At 38.4% G+C, this 19478-nt stretch overlaps 1 protein-coding gene and 1 long non-coding RNA gene across 6 annotated transcripts in view; one reads left to right on the forward strand and one right to left on the reverse strand.

Annotated features, from left to right (window-relative positions):
* LOC108532818 (uncharacterized) overlaps window positions 1–15508 on the forward strand; it is a 63996-nt gene extending 48488 nt beyond the window's left edge. The window contains exons 2-3 of the long non-coding RNA XR_001886561.1: window positions 14560–14732; window positions 15051–15508. This is a non-coding gene — a long non-coding RNA (uncharacterized LOC108532818). The remainder of the gene's footprint in view (window positions 1–14559; window positions 14733–15050) is intronic.
* The window catches only part of NFKB1 (nuclear factor kappa B subunit 1), a 124348-nt gene that overhangs the window by 45131 nt on the left and 59739 nt on the right, over window positions 1–19478 (reverse strand). For all 5 annotated transcript variants that reach the window (XM_017877089.1, XM_017877088.1, XM_017877086.1 and 2 more), the window contains exon 6: window positions 8192–8340. In XM_017877089.1, the coding sequence (XP_017732578.1) occupies window positions 8192–8340 (149 nt within the window). The remainder of the gene's footprint in view (window positions 1–8191; window positions 8341–19478) is intronic.

A 19478-nucleotide genomic window follows, 5' to 3' on the forward strand; every position in this document is an offset into this window, starting at 1 on the left:
TGGCTAGCCATAAGTAGAAAGCTGAAACTGGATCTTTCCTTACTCCTTATACAAAAATTAATTCAAGATGGATTAGAGACTTAAATGTTAGACCTAAAACCATAAAAACCCTAGAAGAAAACCTAGGCAATAACATTCAGGACATAGGCATGGGCAAGGACTTCATGTCTAAAACACCAAAAGCAATGGCAACAAAAGCCAAAATTGACAAATGGGATCTAATTAAACTAAAGAGCTTCTGCATAGCAAAAGAAACTACCATCAGAGTGAACAGGCAACCTACAGAATGGGAGAACATTTTTGCAATCTACTCATTTAACAAAGGGCTAATATCCAGAACCTACAAAGAACTCAGTCAAATTTACAAGAAAAAAAAACAACCCCATCAAATAAGTGGGCAAAGGATATGAACAGACAGGTCTCAAAAGAAGACATTCATACAGCCAAGAGACACATGAAAAAATGCTCATCATCACTTGCCATCAGAGAAATGCAAACCAAAAACACAATGAGATACTATCTCACACCAGTTAGAATGGCAATCATTAAAAAATCAGGAAACAACAGGTGCTGGAGAGGATGTGGAGAAATAGGAACACTTTTACACTGTTGGTGGGACTGTAAACTAGTTCAACCATTGTGGAAAACAGTATGGCGATTCCTCAAGGATCTAGAACTAGAAATACCATTTGACCTAGCCATCCCATTACTGGGTATATACCCAGAGGATTATAAATCATGCTGCTATAAAGACACATGCACACGTATGTTTATTGCGGCACTATTCACAATAGCAAAGACTTAGAATCAACCCAAATGTCCATCAATGACAGACTGAATTAAAAAATGTGGCACATATACACCATGGAATACTACACAGCCATAAAAAAGGATGAGTTCATGTCGTTTATAGGGACATGGATGCAGCTTGAAACCACCATTCTCAGCAAACTATCGCAAGAACAGAAAACCAAATACTCCATGTTCTCACTCATAGGTAGGAAGTGAACAATGAGATCACTTGGACACAGGAAGGGGAACATCACACACCGGGTCCTATTGTGGGGAGGGGGTGGGGGGAGGGTTAGCATTAGGAGATATACCTAATGTAAATGATGAGTTGATGGGTGCAGCACACCAACATGGCTCATGTATACACATGTAACAAACCTGCACGTTGTGCACATGTACTGTAGAACTTAAAGTATAATAATAATAAAAAATAACCTAATACAATGGAAATGCTATATATTAAAAAAAGGAAAACATAATTCATAATTAGGACAAAACTAATCAAAATAGATCCAGAAGACAGAATTTGTATGCAAGTACATTGAATAGCTATTATATATTCCATATGATCAGAAAAAGAAGAAAGCATTGGTATGTTAAGAAGTAACATGGCAGATATGAAAAAAAACACCTGAAACAAACCTATAGAAATGAAAACTACAATGTCTAAGAAGAAAAAATACACTAGATAGAATTAAGAACATATTAGCCAGTACAGACAAAAATATGGTGAATGTGCAGACACAATAATAAAACTATCCAAAATGAAACAGAGAAAAAAAGATTAAAGAAAAAACCCAGATCATCAGTGAGCTGTGGGACAATTTCATATAGCCAAATATATGTGCAATTGGGGTTCCAGAAGAAGATGAAGAGGAGTGACAGAAAAAAATATTTGAAAAAATAATGGCCGAAAAGTTTTAAAACTTACTAAATATATAAATCCAGAGATCCAAGGACCTCAATGAACCCCAAGCTCAAGAAACACGAAGGAAAGTATGCTAATATACATATAATCAAACTGCTTAAAATGAGTGAGGAAGAGAAAATCTGAAAAGCTGCTAGAGAGAAAAAAAAAACATATATAGAGGAACAAAGATTAGATTGACAGGTGACTTCTTGGAAACAAGACAAGTCAGAAGACAGTGGAACAACATAGTTTAAGGATGTGAAAGAATAATAATAATAAAGAATAATAATTAACCTATAATTATTTTTTTTGAGACAGAGTTTTTCTCTTGTGCAGGCTGGAGTGCAATGGCCTGCTCTCGGCTCACCGCAACCTCCGCCTCCTGGGTTCAAGTGATTCTCCTGCCTCAGCCTCTTGAGTAGCTGGGATTACAGGCATAAACCACCATGCCTGGCTAATTTTGTATTTTTAGTAGAGACAGGGTTTCTCCATGTTGGTCAGGTTGGTCTCAAACTCCTGACCTCACGTGATCCGCATGCCTCAGCCTCCCAAAGTGCTGGGATTACAGGCATGAGCCACCATGCCCGACCTGTCAACCTAAAATTCTATACTCTTCAAAATATCTTTGAAAAACAAAGATAAAATAAAAAACTGTGAAGACATACATCCAACTGAAAGAATTCATCAGTATCAGATCAGCAGTATAATAAAAGGAAGTGCCTCGGGCAGAAGAAAAGGATACCAGATAGAAATCTTGACCTATGAAACAGAATGAAGAGCACTGCAAATGATAAATACGTGATTAAATATAAACACTTTTTTTTCTGATTTCAAAAGTTTCTTTAAAAGATAAGTGACTGTTTAAGACACTTTTCAAAAGAAGACACACATGCCACCAACAAACATATGGAAAAAAGCTCAACATCACTGATCACTAGAGAAACGCAAATTAAAACCACAATGAGATATGATCTCACACCTGTCAGAATGGCTTTTATTAAAAAGTCAAAAGATAAAAGATGCTGGCACGGCTGTGGAGAAGGGGGTACACTTATCTACTGTTGGTGGGAGTGCAAATTAGTTCAACCATTGTGGAAAGCAGGGCAGTGATTTTCTTTTCTTTTGCTCTTGTAAACTTGCTTAATTTATTTATTTTATTTTTTGTTATACTTTAAGTTCTAGGGTACATGTGCACAATATGCAGGTTTGTTACATATGTATACATGTGCCATGTTGGTGTGCTGCACCCATTAACTCATCATTTACATTAGGTATATCTCCTAACGCTATCCCTCCCCACCCCCCACCCCATGACAGGCCCCGCTGTGTGATATTCTTCACCCTGTGTCCAAGTGTTCTCGTTGTTCAATTCCCACCTATGAGTGAGAATATGCAGTGTTTGGTTTTCTGTCCTTGCAATACTTTGCGGAGAATGATGGTTTCCAGCTGCATCCACGTCCCTACAAAGGACATGAACGCATCCTTTTTTATGGCTGCATAGTATTCCATGGTGTATATGTGCCACATTTTCTTAATCTAGGCTGTCATTGATGGACATCTGGGTTGGTTCCAAGTCTTTGCTATTGTGAATAGTGCCTCAATAAACATACATGTACCTGTGTCTTTACAGCAGCATGATTTATAATCCTTTGGGTATATACCCAGTAATGGGATGGCTAGGTCAAATGGTATTTCTAGTTCTAGACCCTTGTGGAAAATCGCCTGTTTTCCACAATGGTTGAAGTCCCACCAACAGTGTAAAACTGTTCCTATTTCTCCACATTCTCTCCAGTACCTGTTGTTTCCTGTCTTTTTAACGATCGCCATTCTAACTGGTGTGAGATGGTATCTCACTGTGGTTCTGATTTGCATTTCTCTTATGGCCAGTGATGATGAGTATTTTTGGCTGTATGAATGTCTTCTTTTGAGAACTGTCTGTTCATATCCTTTGCCCACTTTTTGATGGGGTTGTTTGTTTTTTTTTCTTGTAAATTTGTTTTAAGTTCTTTGTAGGTTCTGGATATTAGCCCTCTGTCAGATGGATAGATTGTAAAATTTTTCTCCCATTCTGTAGGTTGCCTGTTCACTCTGACGGTAGTTTCTTTTGCTGTGCAGAAGCTCCTTAGTTTAATTAGATCCCAATTGTCTATTTTGGCTTTTGTTGCCATTGCTTTTGGTGTTTTAGACATGAAGTCCTTGGCCACGCCTAAGACCTGAATGTTATTGCCTAGGTTTTCTTCTAGGGTTTTTATGGTTTTAGGTCTAACATTTAAGTCTCTAATCCATCTTCAATTAATTTTTTATAAGGTGTAAGGAAGGAATCCAGTTTCAGCTTTCTACATATGGCTAGCCAGTTTTCCCAGCACCATTTATTAAATAGGGAATCCTTTCCCCATTTCTTGTTTTTCTCAGGTTTGTCAAAGATCAGATGGTTGTAGATGTATTGTATTATTTCTGAGGGCTCTGTTCTGTTCCATTGATCTATGTCTCTGTTTTGGTACCAGGACCATGCTGTTTTGGTTACTGTAGCCTTGTAGTACAGTTTGAAGTCAGGTAGCGTGATGTCTCCAGCTTTGTTCTTTTTGCTTATGATCATCTAGGCAATGTGGGCTCTGTTTTGATTCCATATGAACTTGAAAGTAGTTTTTTCCAGTTCTGTGAAGAAAATGATTGTTAGCTTAATGGAGATGGCATTGAATCTATAAATTACATTGGGCAGTATGGCCATTTTCACGATATTGATTCTTCCTGTCCATGAGCATGGAATGTCCTTCCATTTGTTTGTGTCCTCTTTTATTTCGTTGAGCAGTGGTTTGTAGTTCTCCTTGAAGAGGTCCTTCACATCCTTTGTAAGTTGGATTCCTAGGTATTTTATTCTCTTTGAAGCAATTGTGAATGGTAGTTCACTCATGATTTGGCTCTCTGTTTGTCTGTTATTGGTGTATAGGAATGCTTGTGATTTTTGCACACTGATTTTGTAGCAGTGTGGTGATTTTCAAAAGCTAAAACAGAACTACCATTTAATCCAGCAATCCCACTGTTGGGTATATACTCTAAGGAATATAAATCATTCTATCATAAAGACACATGCATGTGAACGTTCACTGCAGCACTATCCATCATAGCAAAGACATGGAATCAACCTAAATTCCCCATCAATAATATAAATAAAGAAAGAAAATGTGGTACCATATGTACCACAGAATACTACGCAGCCATAAAAAAGAATAAGAGCATATCTTTTGCAGGAACATGGATGGAGCTAGAGGCCACTGTCCTTAGCAAACTCATGCAGGAACAGAAAAGCAAATACTGCTTGTTCTCACTTGTAAGTGGGAGCTAAATGATGAGAACTCATGGACAAAGATGGGAGCAACAGACATTGAAGAAGGCCTTGTTTCTCCTCTGTATTTTTGTATTTAAATATCCACTCCTAGTGCTTGCCAGTTGGTATATTATATATGTATTAATTGGAAAAAAAATTCTACATCTCTAAATCAGAGCTGCCAGAAAGCAGAGAGGGTGTGGTGATTACTAGTGAGGGAACTGGCCTAAAGCAAAGTCAAAGAACACAGACATCTTCCATGGAATAAAAATGTCAAAGAACTAAAATACATTGAAACAAATTGTTGATATTCAGGATTTAAAATAAAACACCAAACTAAGATGATTATTATTATTATTATTATTATTATTATTTTACCAAGAAAGGCAGTAAAGGTTAATTATATAAATGAATAAAAAATAAAAAGACAAAATTAAAGCTAATTTTAAAAAACATGAAAATAACAAATTCCCTACATTACAGCAATCGAACTTATAATCAAGACTCGGTTATTTAAAACATGAATATTTATAACATAGATAAAATCCTTTTGAAAGTAGAAACTAAGTTTATTAAGAATTCATGCTGAGGGAAAGGTGAAGATAAACACTCCAAAGAAAGTAATTCCTTTGGTTTTGACAATTTAAAAGTTATTTATCTTCTTACTGCCATTTTTTAGGTATCTTTTTTTGTATGTTAGATTAGTGCCTTGCTTGTGAATCTATACCCTTTGCCTAATCTGTATTATTGAAAACAGGTTATCTTAGCTTCATTTCTAGTATTGACAAGTCTAAGACATAATTTTGGCTATCTTCCTAAGTTTCTCTATGTGATACTCTTATCTACAAGTCGGAACTAAATACTAATAATCAATGTCATACCATAAATATGTATGTGGCAAGTTTGCTCATGTTATTTCATAATATTATGTAATGTTAGTTCAGTCCAGAATTCTGGAGATGTAAACAGCCTAACCATAAGATTCTGCAGTGAAAACCTCTCATTTTATAAGGGAAGACATTAAGGTCCCCAAGAAGTCATATAACTTGCCCCCAGTGCTCTGTTGAGAGCAACAGTACTGGGAATAAAATTCTGGTTTCCAGAATGCTAGCATGATGTTCTTTCTATATAAATGCAATAAGTTTTGACATTGAAAACCTTAAAAATGTATATACATAGAGAGATAGAAACAAATGAATTATGAAGGAAATAGTGTATTTTGTGAAACATTGTAAGCAAAATTTCTCAGCTAAAATCAAATTAGAAAGCGAGTACTGACTTTTCATAGAAAACGCTAAACACGTAAGACTACTGAGTCTATTGTAACTCTCAAGTGGCATCTTGATTAAATTTCTCACTGAAATTGTATAGGGTTAGAAAATCTCACCGCACTACAATCAGACATCATGATCAAACTCAGGAGCTGAGATGCTCAAAATGTTTGTTGAATGAATGAATGATGAGTTCTCCCAACTACTGAGCCCACACCCCACTGCACTACAAGAGAGTGAAAGAATCCCTCACTTTCCCTGGAGACAATTTACTTCTATTCCCTCTCTAAGGTCTCAAATTTAAATAACCATTAGTTCTTTCTAAAATCCTGAAAGATTACTAAAGCAAACCACAGAAACACCAAATTATAGACAACATACTGGAGGTTTTATAATAATAAATATTAGTAGAAAACTTCATGTAAAATTTCCTCTAAAGGATACGATTATAATACAGATTAAACAAGACCAAAGAAAATAAACTTCAAACTGACAGAAGCCTACTGGAATAGATCTGCAGAAACACTAAGTGATCAATTAGTCTAAAACTGTGACAATTAGCCTGCATTTCAAAGCTCTCCTAGGTCAACCAGGAACTGGAAGTGTATTCCACAACTCATGATGAACAAACTGTGACATACAACAGGAAACACGCCAGTCTGTCAAGAGGATGTTGAAACAAGTTCATATAAAGCACACTTTAATTTTTCAAATCAATTTAAGCTTCTTCCTTCAATCTAGAGTCTTTTATTTTCTAACATCAAAAGAATCCGATTTTAGTGACTTAAAAGAAAGCTCTCTCTCTAGGTTTTTCACACTTAAATATTTTTACAGTCAAACAAAGAAATACCTAGGAACATGAAAGCACAACCTCCAAAATAACAACCAATTTGAAACTTGATCAGAATTCAAAGCCTGAAATGCAACCATCAGCTTAATTATGGTTGATTTAAACAATTCCTTTCTTTGAGTGAATAACCCAGATTAACTGGGATTTTAGCACAAACTATTTAAACCAGGATTAGAAAACCCTGAAAATGTTTTCAAAATTAAACAAAATTAAAATTTCTTCTTTTGCATTTAAGGACTCCCAAAGAAAGACTTAAAACAACAATTTTTAGAATTATTGACTGCACATATCAGTTTGTATTGTGCGCTATACTATTACTCTGTGTGCTATTTTAGTGTATTAGGAAGATGAAAATATCTGTTTTTTAGCACAATAAATATGTCTTATTTAAAACTTAATTCTTTTGGATTGAAATTACTTCTATAAAACTTCAATCATTAAAATTGCTTGTTTTATTTGATCAACCGTTAAATGAATATGTCATTTTTTATTTACATTTCAAGCCTAACGAATGCCAAAATAAATTTGCATTCTTTGGCTTCTTATCTGTGCATACTTTCTAAGCAGCAGAGAGCTGAAATGATATTTATGCATTCACTTAAAGCCCTAAATAGTCACACTGTAAATCCACTGAAGAAATCATCAAGAATGTAAAACTATCCATAAAGTGATGATCTCTGCTATAGTTAGGTTTCTTTAAATGTGTCCTTATCTTTATTTCTAGGAGAAAAAAAAAAAATTAAAAGTGGCACAAATACCTTGTAGGTCAAGTGACCACATATAAGTGATCATCCAAATTGGGCCACCTCTGAGAGTAGAAGACAGTGCTATAAACAATTAGGCCAGGTGAAAACTGGGCAGTCTCAGGCAAATCTAGACATGTGGTCACCTTACTTCTTGGAGTCCGAATGAAAGCACAAGTTTACAGTTTTTTGAGGCCATTTGAGGGTCTCAGAAAGGTCCCTAAGCCTGTTCATTCTAAGTTTCTGCATCCCGTATTCTATCTGTTCCTACCTTCAACAGCATCATATACCCCTACTTACCCGACCACCATGTCCTTGGGTCCAGCAGTTACAGTGCAGATCCCATCCTCACAGTGTTTTCCCACCAGGCTGTGGGCATGCAGGTGGATATTTTTTCCATTTGTGACCAACTGAACAATAACCTTTGCTGGTCCCACATAGTTGCAGATCTATATAAGAAGCACATTCCAAAAGTCAGCACATCTGACTCTCCAGCAACATGGAAAAATGTTTATGATATGCCAGTAAGTATAAAAAGTACAATATAAAATTATTCATATATGTATACACATGATTACAGCCCTGTTTTTAAAAGTATGTGATAAACAAATGACAGGGTGGATGTAAATGAAAATGTTAATGGTGGTTGTTTTGTGTAGTGGGAAGATACACTCCAAGAAGCAGGCCACTTAAAATACAGTATGTATTGTGAAAGTTGGAGCAACACATCTTAGAGGATGCTGTGTTGTCATGAAGCCTCCTCTCCTATTAACCAAGAACATGCTTTCCTCTGCACCCTTATCAAAATTCTTGGTCACAAGAGCTGGGTAAATGATTGATGAGAAGGAAACTAGTGGTTGATGGGAATCAAAGGAAGAAGGGAGGTAAGCAGAAACAGTCCATCCTGACTCTGTGCCATGTGATTAGACAGAATCCTGCCCAGGGACCTGGTTCTGAAGTTTGGCTACAAACACTCAAGCATGAGGACTTGGCCTCCAGTCATCTCTAAGGATACCTGAGCCTTCAGTAGCCCTCTGCGACTTCTGATAATTGAGTTACATATGCTCAGGTCATAGTAAGTGTTTTCAGTTCAAAAAAGTGCACTTCTTAAGTGCAAATCCTTAGATTTCACCCCTGTTTTGCTGTTGATAAAATTAGAGTTTTCTATTTAAAGTAATTTATTTTTTATTGGTATGTCTTTAAAATGACAATAGCAATAAAAAGGAAATAGCACGGAGATAACGACATTTGTAGCAAAAAACACTTAGATACCCTTTCTTCTTATTAGTCACCTAGCCCCCTATAGTAGACCAGATTCCTTCCTTGAGAAAGTGCCAAGACTAAAGTCATACTAACGTAACAGAAAAGACCTTATTTTAACCCTCTTAAATCCTATCAAGTCAGAACCCTGTAATAAATTCAGCTAAATACTTGGAAATGCATTATAATCTCCTCAAAAGATGAACTACCATCCTGGTTTGCCTGGGACTGGGGTTTTCTGGGACACAGGACTTTTGGAGCCAAAACCTAGATTAGTTGGTCACCCTTTCTCCTTAGCTCTTACTGTACTTTTTTTTTTTTTTTTTTGAGATGCAGTCTCGCTCAGTCGCCCAGGCTGGAGTGCAGTGGCATGATCTCCGCTCACTGCAAGCTCTGCCTCCCGGTTTCACGCCATTCTCCTCCCTCAGCCTTCCAAGTAGCTGGGACTACAGGCGCCCACCACCACACCCAGCTAATTTTTTGCGTTTTTAGTAGAGATGGGGTTTCACCATGTTAGCCAGGATGGTCTTGATCTTCTGACCTCGTGATCCGCCCGCCTTGGCTTCCCAAAGTGCTGGGATTACAGGCATAAGCCACCGCGCCCGACCCATACTGTACTTTTTAAAGGACTGCATAACCTAAACCCCAAATCTCTCAACTACACAGTAATTCGAAATGCATAAACCTATAAAAGCAGCCCACAGTTTGAAAGAAAGAGAGAGAGAAGAAAAAGAAAGGAAGGAAGGAGGAAAGGGAGGAAGGAAGGATGGGAGGGAGGGAGGGAGGATGGGAATCACACCTAAAGATAACTCTTTGATGGAAGTCCTAATGATATAAACTTGAGGAAGACCCTAAACCTGCCAATAATATTTCTTGGAAAGAGACAGAATCCTTTTCAACTAGCCTACTTCTACTATAAACTTCATTAAATGGATTCATATTTTATTGAAGCAGGGATTTGGTAGGATTTTCTTAGTAGGGACTTTTCCCCAACCCAATATTTCATCCAAGAGTTGAAGGCTGATCAGAGTTGGCATTACTCCCCAGAGTTTGCAGGGAGAGAAGCTTCACTTGTCAACAAAGGATAGACTCCCCTACAATCAACTGTGCAGCTCCACCTCAAAGCCTCTATGCATGCACTTGGCTAAAACTGCTGCAAAGGTCTGCTTCTAAACCTTCTAAACTCCTTCTCAAAGAGCTGGGCCCCCAGAGTAAGTCAACCACGAACAGGGTTTCTAATTAAATTTGATCTTGACCACCTCAAAGCACAAAAAATTTCTTAAACAGGTATAACATTTAAAAAAACTCTGGGTATAAAGCTAATTATGAATTCAGTGCTTTCCCTTTAACAAGGAGAAAGTCTCTGCCCTTAAATGTGGGACAGGGAATGAGAAGTTCTGGGTTTGCTCCAAAGCTGACTGCTGTCCCTAGATACTCCCTACAGATTGCTGATGCCAGTTGTGTTTCTTGGTGTTGACATCTGAAATCAGTCTTTGTTATGATGATATATCCCACAGGGGCTTCTTCAGCAATAAATCAAGAGTGAAATAACACGAAATAAACCATGCAATTACACTTTTAAGTGACACCAGCACAGGACTGCAAGAAAGCAAGGCATGAGGTAATGCTTCACTTGGGTGAAATCAGGTAGGCTTTCCACTTAAACAGGACACCAGAAGGAATCCATAATTAAAGCCCAATCGCGTCAGATAACTGGGCCCTTCGATGTTACCATTATGAGGGAATTAGTCTCTGGTACTGAAGGAAAGAGGTCTGAGGTATCCTCAAAAAGTACTCATGTATTTTTCATACTACTACTTCATGACTGAAGGGTGGCAAGAATGAGGAACTGGGTAGTCCCTGAGGTAAAGGAACTGAACATGCTGCCAGTGACTCATGTGCTGCTAGATCCATTTGAAAGAGTCCAAGTCAGCATCGCATCATCTGGTTTTCACAGAGACCACAGGGCAACGGACAGGGAGCCCCCTGGGTTTTGTGGACTTTCCAAAATACTGACTACTGACTGAAAGAAGAAAACTGAAGTATGACAAGAGAAAATAGTGATACTATTTGTAAGTTATATGGCACATGAAGACACTGGCACTCTAACATGGGGGAGACCATACTTCATAGGATGCCATGATGACAGACCACTGTTTGCAATCGATTCAGAAATTCATTTGCTCTACGGAGATCTTAGTTCCTTTTATTCAGTCTTCCTTTTACTTCTTTTACTCCTTTGAAAGTTAGGTTTAAAGAGAGCAACTGTGTCTGTTTGGTTTTTTCAAAGAGTCTGAACATCGCAGGCTCTTATTAAGAGTTAAGCTTCCCAGCTGGACGTGGTGGCTCATGTGTGTAATCCCAGCACTTTGGGAGGCCGAGATGGGTGGATCACCTGAGGTCGGGAGTGTGAGACCAGCCTGGTCCACATGATGAAACCCTGTTTCTACTAAAAACACAAAATGTTAGTCAGGTGTGGTGGTGTGCACCTGTAATCCCAGCTACTAGGGAGGCTGAGGCAGGAGAATCACTTGAACCCAGGATGTGGAGGTTGCAGTAGGCCAAGATAGAGACACTGCCCCTCCAGCCTGGGTGACAGAGCAAGACTCTGTCTCAAAAAAAAAAAAAAAAAAAAAAAAAAAAAAAAAAAAAAAAATAAAAAAAATTTTAAGCTTTCAATTAAAGCCAAGGAGACCAAGGTGATAAAACTGAGTAATCAGCTACCCAGGGACACTGTAAGAGCATGGACTTTAGGGACATACTAGCTGGGCTTGAAGATAGTTCCCCATTTCCTGGTTGTGTGACTTTGGGCACTGCTCAGTTTCCCCATCTGTAAAAGGGAGATAATAATAGTATCTCAAAGGGTTGCTGTGAGGACTAAATACATTAATGCATGTAAAGCCTTCACAACAATGCCCAGCAAATAACAGTAGTTTAAAAGCATTAACTTGTCTTATTATTAATTTATTACTGTAAGGTACTCTTCCGCCTAGAGATTTTTAAACAACATGACCGTCCTGAGATTATTATTATCTTATCTAAAAGCAGGTGGCTGGAATAAATGACTGATTTAGGTCACTTCTATTTCTAGGGTAAATCTTTTTTTGCATGCCATATTTTATTGGGCTTTGTTAATTTTCCAGTAGTAATTATGTTATAGTAACAGCTATCATTCTTGGAGATACCCAGGACTTCTTGGCATTCTTGATGAAATTTAAGACTTTCTTCCAGGAGCTTTATGACTCAGTACCTACTGATGACCACACACTGGATCTGCTTTTTGAATAAGCCATAGAAACCATGGGTCTCAGATAATACCAATCTCAGTCAAATTACCTCTTTTTATTTAAAACAATTTTGTCACATTGGGATAAAGTATGTGCTGGTTCTTCAAAGGTGGTTACAGGACACAGTCTAGAATTTTCTAGGAATCAGGATTTGAAATGTCCACTTTGTTCTTTGGGTAAATTCGGCCAAATCACTTTGGCAGAATATAGAGTTAACATGAATGTAAGAGGTGACACATGAAGTAGTTCTTTTCTGCTTAGCTTTTCTTGTGAAGTGATTGATGATGATGATGATGATGATGATGATGGTAATGAAGAAGAGGAGGGGAAAAATACAAAATTTTCAAACGGAAATCTATCCTGACTTCACATGTGAACCTCGCTTTGTCCTCTACTGCACTAAGCAGCAGAACAATGTGGTAAAGTCTAGGAAGTCTGAAGCTAGGCTGCCCGGCTCAAGACCGACTGTTACCACTTAGCTGTGTCAACGGTGAAAGATGGTTAACATCTCTGGATTTCAGTTTCTCTGTCTTTAAAGTTAAAAGGAACAATACACTTGATTTCATAGGTTTTTTAAGGATTAAATGAGTTAATGCAGTGCTTGGCACTTAATGGGATTAGCAATCCCAAACACAAATCCTCTCTCCCACCTAGGTAATACCTCACTAATAACCAAAATTTGTCTATTTATTCAGTGAGTATTTAAAGCCCCTCCTATGCTCCACACAGCGCAGTAAATTAGGGGATGAAGCGATGCATGGTGAATGCAGAACAGACACAATCTCTGTTCTTGTGGAGAATTAAAGAATGGGACTGACACTAATCGAATAATCTCACAAATAAATGTAAAAGTGTAACTGAGAAGAGCTTACACAGGAGATACATAAAAAGCATTTGACCAGGTCAGGAGGTCAGGGAAAGCTTCCTGAGGGAGTACTGAGGGTGGAGATTGAAAGAAGGCTAGGAGTATAACCAGAAAAGGGTGTGGGTGAGGCCAAGGGGTTTAGAGAGTCTTCCTGGCAGGAAAAACAGCACATGCAAAGGCTCTGTGCTATAGTCCTACTCAGGACCTCCTTGGACCTACCCACTACCACGTCTCAGGATTTTCTTCAAGCGGACAACTCCCGCGTGGTCCCTCTGCTTCCCTATCGAGAAGTACCCATTCTTCAAGAGGAAGACCTAAACCTGAATCTTCCATGACACCCTCCTCCCCACTTTAGCCCACAAGGTTCCACTACTGCCTCCTTTTTTTGAAATCTGACTGGAAGGAACAAGGCAGGAAAACCATATGCAACCTATCGCAATATGAAGACAGGGTTCAGTAATTAAATGATTACTGTCATACTTCTCTTGCTTGTTAAATTCCCAGAGCCAATACAGCTATACTTCCTAACTTACTGTGTTTTATGGAACATGCTAACTCAGATAATCCCCACAACAGCCCTGTGGGGTCAGAGGTAATACCCCATTCCACAGCTAGAGGAATCGGGGCTCAGAAGATAAGGTAGGTTGCCATGGTTCCCATAAATGGAGCAATCAGGCAATCCTTGAGCTTGGGTCTGTCCTCCTCCACAAACTATTCACATTTCCCATTTTTCTGTGCTACCATGTGACATGATCATTTGTTCTTGTGTGTGTGTGCAGTCTCCTCAGTGTTTCATAGCTCTACTCTGCCTAGACAGTGTTGGTAGATGACACTTATGTGTAAACACCTTGTATGTTTGGCTTTGCTGGTATGTGTTGTGAGAAGAGAGATCTCATGAATGGTTATAAGAAGTGGTAGAGGTGTACTTGTCCCCTTGTAAGGCTCCTTATAAAATCATGTCACAGACATGAAACCATGCATTCATTCTTTTCTGTGAGGTTGCAAGTCAGATTATCAGGCACAAAAAAAAAAAAAAAAAAGGAAAGAAAGAAAGAAAAGAACACGATTTTAATAATATTTCTCCTCTCAGGGATGAAAAACAGTCAGGCTTTATTGTTTACTACTTGTTGAGCAACCAGGGCAACCAGGAAGGACAGAATGACCTTTACCAAATAAGACAGTACAGAATTATGTCCAACACGGTTTCTGGCATAAAAAGATGCTTAGTAAAGTTCATCTCTTTCTCTGTTATGCAGGAGATTTCAAGTCGATCCAGTCTGTGATCCAACACCAGCTTTTCCCCCTCCTAGCTCTGTGGCCTTACACAAATTAGATAACCTCTCTGAGTCTTAAACTCCACATCTACACAAAGGGCCAATCACATGACTTCAGAGGGCTGTCGTGAGGACTACGCAGTGCCTGGAACATGGTAGGTATTATTAAAGTGCCAGTTTCTTTCCTTCTCTATTATTTGTAAAGACCCTTGGGCCTCTGAAAGGCCCTGTAAGGGAGGCAGAGTTGCTCTATTACCCCTATTTTGCAGATAAGAAAACAGAAGTTCAAACAGATTGAGTAACAAAGTGACATAATCCAAAGTCATACAGCCAAGACACAGAGGACCCTGGAATTCATTATGAGTCTTCTGAATATAAATGTGGTATTCTCAGTAAGGTAGGGGATGGCATGAAAAAAATCTTCTTTGACCCACTGTTGATGGCATTTTGTTTTTCTTTTCTTTTTCTGGTAGTACTCATGGATGTGCATTGATTCACCGACATTCTTTCACCTGTTTCGTGCCCCTTTGAATGACCAACAGCATATATGGCTCATATCAGGCTGGGAGTAGAAGAGCAAACTGCCATTTGACATAATAAATAAGCTAAGAAGTTCTCGTGAATTACACAGAGACGATGAATAAAATCTCTATGTATAACTTTTCTCTGAAAGTTTTATCTTTTCCCTCATACTTTGACTCAGGGTTTCCTTTTTTATTTTGATTTTCAGTTTTACCACATCAGATATAGCTGCTTACAAATTATGCTTCTTTTGAGAAAGAAGTAACACACTATTGCTAATTCCAAGAATTGCTGGGAACTTGGACCTCAACAGGTGTCACTAAATCATCAGCAAATTACCAATAAATCTTTACATTTGCATGGCCTAATCATTCATCATTGCAAAAGAACATAGGAAGAGCAAATAGTTTGTAATTTGTGAATGCATTGTCTTATAAATGTTCACATATAACTCTTTTTTTTTTTTTTTTTGCCAGTTGGGTGGATTTTTAAACAGAAAATAATGTATACAATACTGGTATTCTAGTGCCATTTCTTTCCTGTATCTCTTTTTCTCTTTCTTTCTTTTTCCTTCTTTCTCTCTCTCTCTTTTTTTTTTTTTTTTTTTTTTTTTTTTTTTTTTTTTTTTGAGTGGGGACAGGGTCTTGCTCTGTCATTCAGGCTGGAGTACAGTGGTATGATCATGGCTCACTGAAGACTCAACCTCCTGGGCTCAAGCAATCTTCCTGCCTCAGGCTCCTAGGTAGCTAGGACTACAGGTGCATGCCACCACACCTGTTTAAATTTTGTTTTTCTTTTTCATAGAGACAGAGTCTTGCTATGTTGCCCAGGCTGGCCTTGAACTCCTGGCCTCAAGGGATCTTCCCACCTAAGCCTCCGAAATTGCTAGGTTTACGGACATGAGCCACTGTGTCTAGCCTCTTTTCTATATTTCTTACCCTCTTTACTACACTACACACGTTCTCAAATTCGTCTTTAAAGTATAATATATATAACATTAATTCAAATCTTCAAAAAATATCCTCTATCTGATCACCTCTCACTACCTTCACTGCTACTCCCTTGGTTTCCAGGCACCATCATCTGTCTCCTAAGCTTTGCTCCTATGTTTCCTCTGCGTGTCCTGTCTCCCCATGACTTATTTTCCTGAGTGATCCTGTTCAAGTCATGTCATGCCATGTCTTATCACTCCTTCACTCAAAACCCTCCCAAAGTGAAAGCTGTTAAAGCTGAGTGATTAGTGCAAGGGGGTTCATTATACTATTCTGTGTTTGTATACGATTAAATTTTTCTATGTTAAGAAGTTAAAACAAAATCCTTTAATATTTCTCCATATTAAAAGACAAAATCATTATAATGGCTTACAAGGCCCTAGGCGATTTGACCATCTCATGTCCTCTCTGTCCTTTGTCTTCTTACTTCTATGCAGCCACATCAGTTTCTCATTGTTCTTGAACTTGCCAGGTGAGCAATCTTAGCTTTTGCATTTCCTATGTCTTCTGCCTAGAACACTCTTTCCAGGGACATCTGTATACCTGTATATTTCTTACCGGCTTTCAGACTTTACATAATTGCCATCTCTCAAGGTGGCCTTCACTGACCACTCTACCCCTACCAAAACTTTTACCCCCAAATCCCTTGTTTCTTTCTCTGCTTAATTTTTCTCTATATATTAATTACCATCTAATAACTACACATTTCATGTATTTTGATTACTGCCTCTCTTCTCCATTAGGATGGAGGCTCAGAGTAGGGAAGCTGGGTGTGGTAGTGTGCACCTGTAGTTCCAGCTACTTGGAAGACTGAGGTAGGCGTGTCCTTTGAGCCCAGAAGTTCAAGGCTGCATTGGGCTATGATCACACCACTGCACTACAGTATGGGCAACAGGGTGAGACCCTGTCTCTTAAAAAAATGAAATAAAAACAGTGAGGATAGTGATTTACTCTCTGTTGTATCCTCAGTGCTTGAAATAATGCTTGTCATATTGTGGGCATTCAATAATTAATACATTAATGAATGCATAATTAATTAAGACATGATAAAATGTTATTTATGGAAGGCAATTACTAAAATATAAAGAGTTGGGTTAGGTGACGGGTGGTGGATAAGGAGTGGAGATAACTGTATTTTTGTTGTTGTTAATTTGTCTTTTAAAAAATGGCCAATGGAATACTATGCAGAAATAAAAAAGAACAAGATCATGTCCTTTGCAGGGACATGGATGGAGCTGGAGGTCATTATCCTTAGCAAACTAACATGAGAGCAGAAAACCCATTATTACAGATACTGCATATTCTCACTTATAAGTGGGAGGTAAATGATGAGAATACATTGCTACATAGAGGGAAACCACACACTCTGGGGCCTATCAAAGGGTGGAGGGTGGGAGGACAGAGAGGATCAGGAAAAAGAACTAACAGATACTAAGCTTAATACCTGAGTGATGAAATAATCAGTACAACAACCCCCCACAACACACGTCTACCTACGTAACAAACCTGCACATCCTGCACATAAAATTAAAACTTAAAATTAAAAAAAAAAAAGACTAGATACCAATGGAGCATCTCAATAGTCTATTTAAATTAGAATATGATTATTACACACCAGAGCAGAACACTGGTCTAAGTTGGAGGCAGGGTTTCTGGCTGGGGGCTCTGGTTGCTGCACTGACCCTACAGTATCTGGTAAAAGGGATCTAACCACTAAGAGGTATGAATTCTGCCAGCTGTGAGAAAGTGAAGGGAGAGCAACTCTTGAATAATCATCCTTGGAAAACTAGGGCAGCAGTTCTTCCCTCAAATTCCAAAACACCCCCTTGTACTTCTCTCTTCCCACCCTAACTGCTGTTGCCCATTAGGCATTCTCTCTTGTACTGATGAGTCTTGGCACCAGACTCAAATATTTCCTCTATGCCTCATTTTGTTATTTCCCTCAGAGATCCAGGATTTGCATTACTGGTCCATTTCAATTTCACTGTTTGTTATTCCTCAAATGAGAGGGCCCTTCTTTGATATTCACTGTGGTGATGGATAGGAACAACCACCCCACAGGACTTTATCAGGGGTAGTCCTGATAGTAGTGCAGGGGTACCCCTCCAAGATCTCAAACTAGTGGAGTATCTTTCAATAAAGAGCAACAGGCTTTGGAGTAAGACACAGCTGGCTCTGAATCTGGGCTCCCATGGTCATCTGGCGGACTCTGGGAGGGTTACTTAACTTTTTTACTTGTTTTCTCATTTGTAAAATGTGAATACAAATATATAATCTCTAAATTTTCATGAGGATTAAAGGAGGTAAAGTGTCTAGTACAGTTTTTACTATATCAAAAGCTCAAAACAAATGACAGCAATTCTTATTTCTCTCTTCCTACCTTAAGCAGATATCTGCAGCTGAGATTCTCTCTGACTGTAATGAGAAGGTAGAAGTCATTGCATGCAAGTTCCTTCACTCTCTCTCCTCCTTACTGTTACTGAGGCTCAAAACATCCCTGCTACTTCACATATCCTCTCCTAATTCAGAGAAACATGTTTGTTCCCTTTTCCAGGGCTAACCATTCTGTTTTTACCCTTAATGTTTATTCCTAATCTTCTTGAATTACCCTTCTCTTTCTCTCTCCAAAGGATTCTTCGCTTGTCTACAGATGTGCACTGCTTTTCTTCCTTATTCTAAAAAAAAGCCCCTTCTAGATAATGATGACAATCATAAAGGTTAACATCTATTGAAAACTATGGGCCGGGCATGACACCAAGAAATATTGAACGATTCTTTCATTTGATCTTCTCTACAATACAATCAGAAAGGTTCTTAAGAGGAACTTATACCTGTTTGAATGTCATTCTATTTCTCCCTACCAAGTACATAAGAAAATCTCTAATTACTAATGCTGAACCACCACCACTTAATCTGAGGTCCTTTGCAAATGTAAGTAATCCCCGATCTGTCAAATGAAAAAGTACGTAAAGGTCATGACAGATTCCATGTTTCCAAACCCACTAGCCATTTCTTATTCCTCACCCCTACTTGACCTCTTTGAGAATGGGATATGTTACCATTCCCTCCTTGAAAGTCTCCCCCAACTCCCCATTTCACTGGCTGCTTTTGCTAAGGCACTCTTCCTCCTCCTCAAAGAGATGTTTCAGCAGAGATTGATGCTCGGTCCATTTCTCACCTTTATTGTGATCAGTCCCTTGACATTCTTATCAAGTCTCCTGGATTGAACTGTCTACTCCAAGCAGATGACGGCTGAATTGAAATCTCATGTTCTCATCTTCTTTTTAAGCATGTGCAACCTTTCCAGCTGTTTGTAGGTATCTTCCTGTCCATAATACCTTTACAGCTCAATGTGCGCAAGACTGAACTAATCACCTTTCTTCTCAA

This window comes from Rhinopithecus bieti, unplaced genomic scaffold (assembly GCF_001698545.2).
Source record: "Rhinopithecus bieti isolate Rb0 unplaced genomic scaffold, ASM169854v2 scaffold_9690, whole genome shotgun sequence".
NCBI lineage: Eukaryota > Metazoa > Chordata > Mammalia > Primates > Cercopithecidae > Rhinopithecus > Rhinopithecus bieti.